General features: G+C 31.3%; 1 protein-coding gene and 1 long non-coding RNA gene across 2 annotated transcripts in view; one reads left to right on the top strand and one right to left on the bottom strand.

Annotated features, from left to right (window-relative positions):
• Positions 1-5,083, top strand: part of LOC117106499 — a 5,485-nt gene extending 402 nt beyond the window's left edge. The window contains exons 2-4 of the long non-coding RNA XR_004445080.1: positions 506-692; positions 2,506-2,680; positions 3,180-5,083. This is a non-coding gene — a long non-coding RNA (uncharacterized LOC117106499). The remainder of the gene's footprint in view (positions 1-505; positions 693-2,505; positions 2,681-3,179) is intronic.
• Positions 5,084-5,241: 158 nt separating this feature from the next.
• Positions 5,242-13,621, bottom strand: part of LOC117106506 — a 9,379-nt gene continuing 999 nt past the window's right edge. Inside the window, exons 2-11 of the mRNA XM_033247875.1 lie at positions 13,313-13,514; positions 12,907-13,000; positions 10,332-10,436; positions 9,682-9,789; positions 8,928-9,050; positions 8,456-8,558; positions 8,015-8,156; positions 7,069-7,166; positions 6,030-6,122; positions 5,242-5,871 (exon numbers count right to left, since the gene is read on the bottom strand). Of these exons, the coding sequence (XP_033103766.1) occupies positions 5,342-5,871; positions 6,030-6,122; positions 7,069-7,166; positions 8,015-8,156; positions 8,456-8,558; positions 8,928-9,050; positions 9,682-9,789; positions 10,332-10,436; positions 12,907-13,000; positions 13,313-13,335 (1,419 nt within the window). The 5' untranslated portion in view covers positions 13,336-13,514 and the 3' untranslated portion in view covers positions 5,242-5,341. The remainder of the gene's footprint in view (positions 5,872-6,029; positions 6,123-7,068; positions 7,167-8,014; positions 8,157-8,455; positions 8,559-8,927; positions 9,051-9,681; positions 9,790-10,331; positions 10,437-12,906; positions 13,001-13,312; positions 13,515-13,621) is intronic.

Consider the following 13,621-nt stretch of genomic DNA (forward strand, 5'->3'; position numbering starts at 1 on the left):
TAATGGTTATGACGCTCGCCTTGACAGCGAGAGGTCGCAGGTTCGTGTCCCGCCAGAGGGATTTTATTACACAATTTCTTTATTCATTTATTTACAGGACTACATTCGTTGCGAGCTATGCTACACGATGTATTATTATGTCCTTTGTTCGAACACTGTATTTACCTTTCTTTGATGATTATATATATATATATACTTTAATAATGATGTGTTTATCTCCGGTAATTTACTACGGAATATCGTGCATGGAGAGTATGCTGTTTTTTTCTCCATATTATAGCCTAGGCCTATGTAACAATACATGTATTAGCGCTCGGTTTGCGCTTTCATGACGTCACATGCAGGTGACTTAATCATCATGCTGGTAATGGTATGTGACCTTCGGCTATTGTGTATAGTGTCCACAGGTGGTGCTCTGTGATTTTATTTACTTCGATTAGATAGGTACGGTACTTTTTGTACGCTAATTTTGTTCCATTCTTTTTTTTTTTTTTTTTTTTTGCAGTCGACGTAGTCTGCTGTTATAAAAATGACGGAGCATTAAGAGGCGACTGTTTAGGTCTAATGAGGAAAAAATAATATTTCACTACACAATGCCATGGCTCTGAGGTCCATCGCTCTGGATCGAGAGTCCAGATTGGAAATCGTACGAATTTGATGTGAATGGTCCTGAACCCATTTTTTACGATTTGGTGTGTATCACTTTAAGCTTACTATTAATTTAATACCGGAATTTATGGAAATAATATTTAATTTTTAAGAATTAATCAGCTATTAATAGTTTCGTTTAGCCTAGGATTAAGCCATTTTGCATCATGTTATTTCGATAGCCCGTCGACTCGCGATAGACCCGAAGTTGTCCTAACCCTGTCCTAACCATGACCTAACTGAAACAAATAACGAGGATGAGCAAAGTAACCAGTTGTAGTTACTGACTCCTAGCCAAAGAAACCCCCCACCCCCGAAGCGTAACGAATACCGATAAGTTTATACCTTTGCACAAACTTCGCACTAAAACTTCGCACACAAGGAACTGCATGATGGGTAAGCGCCGCAATGAGGCACGCATGTGCACGCGCACTACAAAATTACGCGAAATACGAAAAATGCTAAGCTGCTACAGGGAAGGAAAGGAACAGTATTCATTTTAATAATCATTATATTTATTATATATTTTTTTGAATATTGAGTTAAAAAGAGTAGTTGTACACAAAATCATGAATAAAGAGATGCGGATTAAAGAGGAAGCCGAACAATGTGGTATGGAAACATGGTTGGGAATTGAAAGTGCACCTGCTGTAGTAAGTTGTTGGTTTATGAAATTAATAATAAATACTGGACGTCGGTAGGCCAAATTATTCAAGTTTCAATGACTAAGCCTTAGTGGCCTAGACCTGGGATACACCTAAAGGCCGATTCCCTTCTACAGACACATCCGTTTGTACAATGTGTTTAGGCCTAGGCCTTATTCTTATTGATTAAATCCATGCTCCACTTACTGAACTACCGGGCCTCTACTCTACTACTAAATTGTAGCCTATACTACTGGTAAAAAGAACAATTTATTATTATATATAGGCCTAGGTTTAGGCCTTGTCCTGGTGTGGTAGGCCTAGACATGTTATTATCTCAATCTCCAATGTTGAATCTAATAATATTATGATAGGCTAATAGATGTCCATATAACAACCAAGACACTTTTCCTAAAATAAATCTTAAATAATATTGTTTCAATTTTCTTTGCATGAACATTAACGAAGACTTTGAGTACACTGCTTAAAGATGGTAAGTTTTACAGAATGCTTAGTGGGAAAATCTGTGTATAGTAATTTAATTGAATCAGTACAAGACAATTACATGTTGCAATATAATTTTCAATAAAACTTTTTTCTATAACAATACTACTCGTGAAATATATTAAAATATATAATCAAAATTACAAAATTATTAAAATATATAACATACCGGTACATCAAAATAACGTCAAGTCTTTCTTGTTCTTATTTATTTAAAAATAAATAAAGGTGTCCATTGGAAAGCTACTTACTTATCTTTGGTGAGTTAGATTATTGGTAGCTTAAAGCCGGGTACTCTCTGCGCCCGACGGTTGTCGGGCAATGCGATTCTATGAAGACCGCCAACGCGACGAAGCGCGCGCAACGGATTGTTTTTAATGACGATCCGTTCACGGCCACCCACAATCATGAGACGGAGTCACATTGTCTAGCGCTCAAATGGAGCGAAATTGTATTCGTCGTGCGACGGTCATACGACGCACTGAATGCCCGACTTTAGCCTAATGTGAAACGGATTAATGCATTTAATTTAACGCATTGTCATGATAAAGATGAGGGAGAAATAGTTTTGATGATGATGATGGTGATGATGATGATGATGATGATGATGATGATGAGATCATGAAGCAGTCACACAGATGTTCAGATGATGAAGAAAATAATTATGATGATTCAATAGATTACTTCCTTATTGCTATTCCAATTGAAGGTACCGGATAAAAAGCTACCTCGTCCGATGGAGTCTGCTTCAAACATTAAGCAAAGTATAATTTCCAGAGTGATTGAGGCAGAAGAGCTTCCCTCGTCAGAAAATAGGAAACCCGTCCCATATCTCATGTGGGACTCCCTCAACGCTTTCATCAACTACACAGACATGTACAAAGGTTAGATAATATAGGCCTACTTGACTACTTTGCGTTTTCACCCTGGCAACTATCAATATAATGTAATAGTAGTAACCGGAAAGAAAATTGGTAGTGCTGACGTGTTTACTGTCTTAATTGTTGAAATTCTAGTATTTACCATCAAGAACAAAAATGAAAAATTGAAGGCAACCGCTAATGAAGGGAAGGATGAACGGATGAACATCTCTGAAAGTAGTTCATCTCCTTATTGCACGACTAAGATAGAAATAATGACTAAAACAGTCATAAATTAATATCAAATATCATACTCGAATGAAATGTATCACGTGAGAATAACTCCTTAGGTTCCAGATAAAATGAAATGAAATGAAATAGGCCTAAGCATTAATATAAACCTACTTAGAATAATATTATGACATCTAAGACAATTTTAATGTCTTATGAATATCATTCATAATATATGTATTTATGTAATTGTAATGTATTTAATTTCATGGATAATTCTACTGTTAACCAGTAAGAAAACGGCGTGCGCATCTGTGTTTGGAAAACGAATCGACAGACACTCTGCAGAATAGAAACCAGCCGGAAGAAAAAGAAGTGTTTCCGCCCTCTATATCGACAACCATGAAAACTGGTTGTGACCGTAGGCCGACGAGGCCGCTCTCTTTTTCGGAAGCATTAGCATCTAGTTGTGAGAGTGCCAACCACACGAATGCTAACGACAATAGAAAGGAATTTCACAATAATGAGTGATAACTAAATCAAGAGTAAACGAAAAAGAGGGAATGGGGTATTTAATCATGTGAAATAAAATGTATTAGAATAAATACTATGTATTAAAATCTGATGATAATATATAGGTACCTATAGATGGAAACCTATATTTTTAAGCAATTTAAAATTTGTTTTATTTTATATGTTTTACTTTAAATCATTAGCAACGATATATTAATATTAGGGCCTACTGTATCTATTAATTATATGTGGCGTAAATGTATTGCACTGACTGACAGACAGTAGGCCTATAAATCATGTTCACGCCATACTTCTCATCATTGATTGATAATTAAATGTTTCGTATCTATTATGTAAATGCAAATCTTATTGTAAGGCATTTTAAACTGAATAAATGAAGACAGAAATATTGTTGTTTCTCCAATATGTAAATGATTTAACTTATGTTAGTAAATCATTAAAACTGGTAAGGTTTGCTGATGATACCAGTATAATAACGAAAGCTTACGCCAAACGTACAATGTTATGGAAAGTGAACTTTCAAAATTGTCTAAATGGCCAACAAATTAACAGTTAATATTTAAAAAAACGAAGTATGTTATTTTTAGAAAGAAATAAACCGTATAAACTATCACCATATAATTTTAATCAAACAGATGTTGCAAAGTTCCCTGGAGTATTTGATTGTCACTTTGTTCACCATAATTTTTTTTCTCTTATGGGAGGACATTTCAAAAATTCAACTTCAGTGGAAATTTTCAAGAAGTCTCTTAAAAAAAAGCATATTTTTGAAACATATTTTTCGCCGTTCGTTTAGGTGTTTAGCCACTCAGCAAACTTGCTCTCACATCTTATTTACTTATTAAATTGTAGGATAGGCTAGCTAGATTTTCACTAAAGCTCCTGTGAATATTGTTCCAGCGAGCCCCTAACTTTAGGGGCTTCAAAATGCTGGAGTACGGAGCAGTGGAAATGATTCTTCTTTTTCGTTATTAGTTTTTTTTTTTTTATAGTATTAGGATGTTTCATGGTTATGTTTCTTCTTTTTTTTTTAATGCAATGTGCAAAGGGGCAACTTTCTTGTATTATGTGCTATATAAGACTATTATTATTATTATTATTATTATTATTATTATTATTATTATTACATGTATACATATACAAAAATACATACATGCATATATACATACACATTAAATAAACATTAACACATAAGAAAATTAGGTTTACAAAACATAATGTTTATATTATTACAATTACGTACGTCGACAACCTTCAGGCTGACGGTACAATTATGCATGTACACTTTACAGTTTCATTTTTTGAGTACCGATGATTTCAATAAAATAGGAATAAACATAGTTATAATACACATATATATAAAACAAGGTGTATCTGTATATAAAAATACAACCAGTAAAGGCCTAATTAAAACAATTATTAATTGTATATAAATTTAATGAATAATAGTTCACCATAGTTCTAACATTGCTAAATATATTTCAAAAACCGTTGGTGTCATTTAAAGATTTAAAAAGTTTCTTCCTACCAATATATTAATTACAATTTGCAATTCGTTTATACTTCCACACCTAAATTATGCAGTAACATCATTCTGCACCCCTCGAGTAGTATATATACATAAATGTATACGTATATACATATATGTATATATATATTTATATATATATGTGTATATATATATATGTATATATATATGTATATATATATGTATATATATATATATATATATATCTAGATGTGTTATATATATATATATATATGTATATATATGTCCAAGTGCAATAAGATTTAAAAAAAAGAACAATGTACAATGTTATTTTGTTATATTTTAATAAATTTGTGTTCTACCAGTCAACCTAACATAATATTTATAATATAAAAGTATGTATAAAACCCATTTAAAAAAGTTTAAAATACCTATGTTAGTGCCTTAATTGCTAGAGGAAGATTGAGGATTTTCATTTTATCAATGAATTTTTTTATATTATCTTCACTCATAATCTGTTGGTGTTCTAGATCACTGATCATGCTCCATCTATCTGTATAGTCCTTACAAGGTTTATTATACAATCCATCAATCTGCTTCACATCGCCTGAAGACAGTACCATTCCAAATTTCATTAGCTTTTGTCTGTGAGGTGTGAATGAGCCTGAAATGGTTCCTTCTTTAACATCCGGGAATGATGGTAGTTTTTTTTTAATCTTCAATAAAAGACCAAAATGTTTAGTTACGCTAATGGTATCACAGAGGATTCTAAGATTCTGTGAACTCAGATGACCACGTGCCAATATTTTATTCAGCAAGTCCATCGTGCCATTTACTTGTGATAGCTCGTGATTGTCCAGCTTATCTCTAAACAACACTTTCAGCATAGGAAGACATTTGTGGCTGTCATACCATTGTGAGATGTAAGTATTGAGAATGCTGAATTCCTCATCCGATAATGCTAAAAATAATTAGTAATTTAAAATGTCAATATTTATGCTATATAACATTTTTCCATTAATATGTTGTTTTTTTTTGCTATTGTTACATTTCTGATTTACTACATTCAAAATCAGTGCATATCAAATTGAATAATTTTAAAAGACAACATTAGTATACCTTCCATTGCTATTTGTTCACTTGTCTTGAGCTTTTTCGTTATAAGTAATTCGTCCGAGTGTTGTATTTTTCTTTTCTTAACAACAGAGAGATCTGCAGAAAATTACAAAATAATGTACACATTAAAGCTGAGGGATTAGGGTATTTGCAGGAGGGGTCTAGAAAACGGCACTTGTGCAGGTAACAAGACAAACGTTTTAAACGGACGAGGGAACGGAAACGGAGGGAACACAGAGGGGAGGAATTGGGCGGTGCCTCTTCCCGATGGCTGTGTGATTAAAAGTCAAGGATGACAGCACTCTTAACATTAAGGAAACAATTTTTGTTTTACTTAAATACTGTAAAAGGGAGAAAATTGATTGTAAAAATTGATTGTAAAAATTGTTCTAAGTATTGTTTGAAGGTTCGCATGGTGAAGTAATAACATATATGTTAAAGCTTGTGGTACACCACATAGTTCTGAAAAGAACTGTTGTAGTTGAGAAAAATTGTTCTGTTGTGAAATGATAATCTTAAGAAAACTTAAAAGTGGTCTAATATACATTGTTTTTTATATTTTGAATATGAATATGCTGATTTGATTTGTTCTGAAAATCACTGGTATTATGTATTTTACTATTAAATAATTATTGCTTTGGCAGAAAAAAAAAAGAAAAAAGTCAATGATTGCTTTCTGTTATATTTTCTGAAACCGCATCTGTCTTGTCACTGTCATATAGGCCTATATGAGAGACTTACGGTAAGTATAATGTGACTTAACATTTTCTTAAATATGATTAGCTTAGATTGAAATATTTTCTCAAAAACAGTACATTGAAACTTCCATCCATTTTAGGAACAATTTCATCAGTGGGGTCAATTTCATCGATACCGTCATCTCGTATCTATTTGGTTACTTCACAATCTGTCACAGTTGCAGTCACCAAAAGAAGGGGTAATTAAAATCAAAGAATAATCAAAATAACTAATACATTACATTAAGCAGTTAATTTGTTAATTAAATTGTACATCGTTTAAATCTTTGTATTAAGAATCATACCGTCTACATCTTTCTGCTCCAATTTGTTGTAATCCTCATCGATTTGAAAGACAGTCGTCGTATCAATGCCATCAGTTGACGGCTCTGTTTCATTAAATCTATATTTGAATTTGCAGCAACACATTAAAAATGGCTATTAATAATTACAATAATGAGAAGGGTGATGATCGATAGCGATAAGAATAATGATAATACTAATTACTAGCATTGTCAGTGAAAGCCATGAATTATTATATAGCATATGCAATAGGTTACAAATATGAATATCATAACATAAATTAGTGTTGTTGACTATTTAAGACTATAACAACGTATTGGCATAATTCGTAGATTATCCTAATTTTGCGTTAAGACTGCTTGCTAATGTAATTGTACTTCCTTGTTTTGATAATTGTAGTAATGTTTTTGTCATATCACGTTTTAGTTCTGTAAAAATTAATCGCCTTCAGATTCTGCAAAATATACTAGCTAGAATTGTCTTTATGCTGATAGGCTATGTACACCCATTACTGAGCAGTGTCTATGATAAACTGGAAGTGTGTCCATGACAGATGGGAAAACGATATGATATTTTATGATATTTAAATGTCTACAGGAGTCTGCCCCATTATATTTAAGTAATCAAATCATGATCACTCTACCCGAAAAATGCTAGAAGCCAATTTTTATTATTTCTTTAATTTTCTTAACTTTCTTGGGAGATCAGTACATCAACTGTATTGAAGTGAGCTTTCCAGAATAAAGAAAGATTTGTTTGTTGTTGGAGGCTCTCCTCACTTTTATAAGGATCGTCTACAAAGCAGTTGTCTAATTACTAATAAAACTCCACCTGACGTTATAGAATCTGGTAATTTTCAAAAGGAAATTTAAATGTTCAGTTTCATCTCGCACTTGACATGCGTACATTTTAAAAGTTATACCAAAATCATCCGGTGGGCCTACTTACTCTTTCCCAAGCATGGCTTTGGCACAAGATGTCTTTCCTAAACCCTCTTGACCAAGAAACGTCAGTCTTGAATTAACTGTTATTTCACCGTCTGTTGCATCTTTGAATGCTTTGACAGCATCGGGACCCCTGGCTAAAACCTCTGATAGAGTTGATAGTTCATACAAAGAAAAAAAAAATCAAATTATTAAATATTTAGTATGTTGTCTTTCTATACTAATAGTTGTTATTAAATTCACCCTTTAAATTACATGTATTTTGATTAATTACGATAACATTTTTTACAGTATTATAACAGACAATGGGAATACTATTACTGACGTTCGTTAAATGGCTCGTTCTTTTCTTAGACCGTTTAGGTAACATTGTTTAAAATAATATTATTGTGTCGAATTATTATAAAAATAATAGAATAAATGTGTAAGTTAAGTGTTATTGTACCTTCAAGTAAATCTCTTAATTCTTTCTTCTTCTTCTTTCTTGTGGTGTCTTCGTATCGTTTACATTCGTTTTCATCATACACATCAAGAGGCGTCTTTCCATCCTGCAATAACAAACACGAGCACGCGGTGATCCATTTCATTGCCAGACGGTTATAAATTAAATCGACCGAAAACAGTGGTATATTTTGGTTTAATAAAATAATCATATAATAAAATGATATAGATAATCATTCAAATAATCAACACTATTAACATTACAACTTTATAACTATTGTTGTAAATTATTATCACATCACAATTAAAAATATTTATTGAAATCATACTTTAAAAAAAAACATCATTGTGTGCTATGATTTTAATTGATATAATGTTTTATGAATTTATATTTATTACGTTGGTTTTGATTAGTAAAAATGTTTCTGGTAGTTTCATACACCGTTGTTGTATTAAAGTCATTGACATGATATTACCTTATTTTTTATGGCGGCAGACGCGCCGTAGGTGATCAGGCAAATTGCCGTCTGTCTGTGTTCCTCATAACTACTCAGCATCCCCCAATCACCTAGACAGTCATGTAGTGGTGTGCGTCCAAACTGCAATGGAATGATAATCAACGTCAAGTTTGTCGTGCACGCACAACACAAGAATAAATTAACAGATAGGCCTATTACGCCAACGTAAAAGTACCTGAAATAATATAGGCCTAATAACCACAGGCCTAATACTTTAGTATTGCCAATTATACTATGCAATAATGATAATATTAGGCATTAAAATTTATTTCTTTAACATTGATCATAATATTAAGATGATGATGATATATCATGAGGACAAATAATTTTAATAAATATTAAAATAATGAAATGACATTATTCAAGCTAATACTATAACGAATGTGATGCCGATGATGACAATATAACAATAGTAATCCAATATAATGGTGTTCAAAAGCATATTATTGTAATATTGCTAGTTACATTATAATACTTGACGGGCAGTACGGTAGGCCTATACTTACTCAGTAGTTAAAGGTCTATAATGAAAAAAAGTAAACATAAGCCTAATCTCAAAAAGTTGTAAAGATGATAAATTATAACGCCGTATTATATCCAATAATATTAGATTACTATACTAAATTAGAAGGTGATGTTAATGTGTTTGTGAGTGAATTAAAGTTAATTTGTTAGCAATGAATAAAGTGATATTTTCTTCTACTCTACTCACGTCGTCTTGTGTGTTAATGTTCTTGTTTGTTCTTTCCAACACGCATCTCATTGCTGACACGCGTGCGAAGAATGCCAAGAGATTGAGAATAGTGGAACCACCAAAACGCTAAAAGAAAAATGTAGAATATGATGAGAGAAATAATAAACAACAAGAAACTATACACACACACCACATATCAACAGCACATAACAACTCACAAACATCACACATACATTACTTATTACATTCATTATTATTAAATACTAATTGCATTATTTATGTATTTTTGAAATGTGTTTTTGTATCAATTGGCCTATATTTACACACAAATTATTTCCAAATAACTTTTTTAGCAAAAGACCTTTTTTGTGAAACAATTTTATTGTCACCAATACAGTAAACTGTATTAATAAAAACAAAATCAAACATCAATATTTTCTGTCAATGCAAAATATATTTTTTATAATTTTCATTTTGAATATCCATCCTAATGGCCATTGTTTTTTTTTCTGTGTTGAAAAGATGTCAAATAAATCATGAAATAAAAGTATCATTTTCAACCCTACTTGTAATAAATAACTGTAATTGACTGTAATTGTTATTTGTATGTTGTATATATGTTGTGTGCTTGTGATGTTTAAAATGCAGTGATATCTAATTCCCCTCACCTGCTGTTGTCCTAAATTCTCTACAGACGCCGTTTCTATCATATTCTCCAATACGTCATCTGGTGCGTGGCGAGACACGGCGTACATTAATGGCGTGGCGCCGATCTTATACGAAAACAAGAATTGTTCTGAATTACGATACATACAACTACCAACATTATTTTTTAAGAGTTTCATAATTTCAATAGTACGATGGTATTCCAATATCATTAAAGAATAATTATATCATAAACAGTTAAAAATGTGTCTTATAATACGCGCAATCATTTGAAGAATACTGTAATATTAGAAGTAATTTGGAAAAGGGAGTAGGGTGTACTGTGTCAGTGAAAAGGTCTAGACATATTAAACTTATTTTTTGTTGGACCATCGTCATGTTTAGTATGTTAAAAATGATATTAGCATGTATATGTTTTGTTAGTACAGTATTATAGTCCGCCCATATTTTATGCCCCTTGTAAATATTTCGTGCGTGAAACATGTAATTATTTATAAGTTATATTAAAAAGGGAGTACGGTACCGGTGTTAGTGAATAGGTCTAAACATAAACGTTTAGTTGTTGGGAAATGGTTTGTAATTAGTATTTTAACAAATTATATTAGCATGTCCATGTTTTGCCAGTATAGTATAGTAGGCCTATGTAAAATTGCGTGAACCATGTATTATAATTAATTTTATAAAAAAAGGAGAATACTTGACAACGGCGAGTGTAAATGAAATTGTTTTAATGTTGGTCTAATTGTGTTTCTCCCAAGTGATACACACTCTTTTAACGTACGTAATGTATGTACTCATTAAACAGAAGTGCACGAGTAAAATTAGTCTAAGTAGAAATAGTTAGGGTATAGATAGATCTTTAGAGCAGGCCTATTAAAGCCCCTAGACTGAATACCACATGACCATTTTAGTAGTCAAGGAATATTAGAACGTATTATTTTGTACGTCTGTAAATTACCGATGCTTGTTTTTTAATGAAACTTTTAACCTAATAAAATATACAATGTAAGTAATTAATATATAAAATAATATTTTCCAAACATAGGCCTATTCGCTAACACATGAACGTTTTTTTTTTTTTGAGTTTGGATTTTAAAATAACTAGATATCATTGTTCCCATATTCTTATGAATATGATACTGTTACTAAAATTTATTAATTTCTTAAGTACCGCTGGTTAATATTTTATCCAAATTCAAGTTTATTGTGTTAAGGAACAAGAAAGCATTCCACAATTGACTGAAAGTTATCAAAGTTTGGACATTTGAAATGAAGAGGGAGACCAATTTAAATCAGCAGTACGATATATCATTCAAAACAATTATCTAATTAGCACGTAAATTCAAACCCGTCTAATTAGATTGATTTACTTAGGGCCTAAATTTACTTATAGCCATTCATCGCCAATTATTATTAATATTATTATTTTATTCACAATTTAACGAAAAACATGTGTATTACACATTGATATTAGTCGTATTAAAAAATTCTGCACGTTTTTATCCTGTATCTATTTTTATAAACGCATCATTAGATTACTTTGTATACGGTTTTTGTAAGGCGAAGTAAATAGTATGATATTGATTCAACATGATATTGAATGCCATCCCAATATTAAAGTACAAAGGCATTATATTGTTGAACAACAGAGGGCGCTAAACTTGTATTTTTAGTTATCAGGGGAATCTTCGCAGAAGTCTATTAACTAACGAATTAATTTGTAGGCTTGATAGAAATTAAATGAATATTGGCCACACGGTTTGTACTTAAAGTACAGTGTGAATAATATTGTGTAGAGGATATTTTCAAGCCCCAAAACCTAGACTAAGAATACCGTGTTGGTGTCAGCGTTAGATAGTTTTACCATTTATAATAATATTGGTTACAATATTAGAATAATGGTATGAAGACAAAAACTTCAAATAGACCCCTCGCCTCTGAGATGGCCAAATATTCAATCATGGTTAAATTGAATAGGCCTAATATATATTTTCTGCATATAAATCATCAATATTGTTTATTTAATTTGTAGATTTTTAAATAATCAACCGTTACTTTTTTTCAAATGCTATCGATTGTTATTCTTTAAATTTATTTTACTGCAATTTTATTATGCTCCTGGTTATGTTCTTATCGGCTCAAAGGTTTATCCAACTTTATTATTAAATAACCATCTCTTCATGGTTGGTTAATTTTAGCATGGAATCAGGAATTTCATTTTTTTTTAAATTGCTTTACAGTAATTTGTTGATTACCGGTATGTATCTTTATCAATAATAATTCATACTGAAATCTCTGATTACAGTAAACACGATTTATGTTCAGATAGATGATTGTTACTGAAATTCTAGTCTATAATATATGATATTGATTTAAAATTGTATGCCTACCTACTAAAACTTGTATGTAGGTCTAAGGCGCGCGCTATAATATTATAGAGACAATTACTACAGCCATACAATGGCTCACTATTTTAATTGGGATATTTGAAATGAAGAAAAATGAAATAAATTTAATTAAACCAATAATGTTTATTATAGATTTTGAATATCTAAATAAATATAACTGAGTACTTGCCTCGTCATGAGTTTCATTAAGGTGTGGTTCATTTTCAAGGGTGTTCCTTACTGCTGGCCAGTCCTTTCTGTTTATAGCCTGTACTAATTTGTTTCTGTGACATAACAAGCAAGACAATGTTTATCAATGAATTGTTTTTCTTCCACATGTCATTGTACCTTATTGAATGGCCTATTAATTAAACCAGGTTTCTCATGAATATAAATTCATCACATCACCGTTATCCTCATAACCATAAACAAATCGTTAAAGGTTAGATATTGCTAAAACAAAATAACCACACTGTAATAATCACATTAAAATTAAATTCACTACATAATGGAAAAAGCATAACAACTTTTAATGTGTCGCTCATTAATTAATTAATTAATCAAAATTATTATAATAGAGTCCTACACATACTCACTCTTTTTCCGGTAGATACTTCATCGTTATAGGTACTTCGTGGCGTGTGTACAGTATGACGTGTCGATTAGCGAGATGCAACGAATAAGTCAGAACCTTAACACACACAAACTTTACAAGTTTCGAACAACTTTCGAACAACTCGTCACATGATTTTGAATTATTCCGTTTCTACTTCCTGTATGCCTTTGTAAATCATTCGGCTAAATACATAATTGATTTAGAAATATTGTATCATCCGACAATATATACTATATAATTATATATAATTATATATATATATATATATATATATATATATAATGTGTAT

Source organism: Anneissia japonica, unplaced genomic scaffold (assembly GCF_011630105.1).
Source record: "Anneissia japonica isolate Jap-2015-1 unplaced genomic scaffold, ASM1163010v1 scaffold368_len332514_cov184, whole genome shotgun sequence".
NCBI lineage: Eukaryota > Metazoa > Echinodermata > Crinoidea > Comatulida > Comatulidae > Anneissia > Anneissia japonica.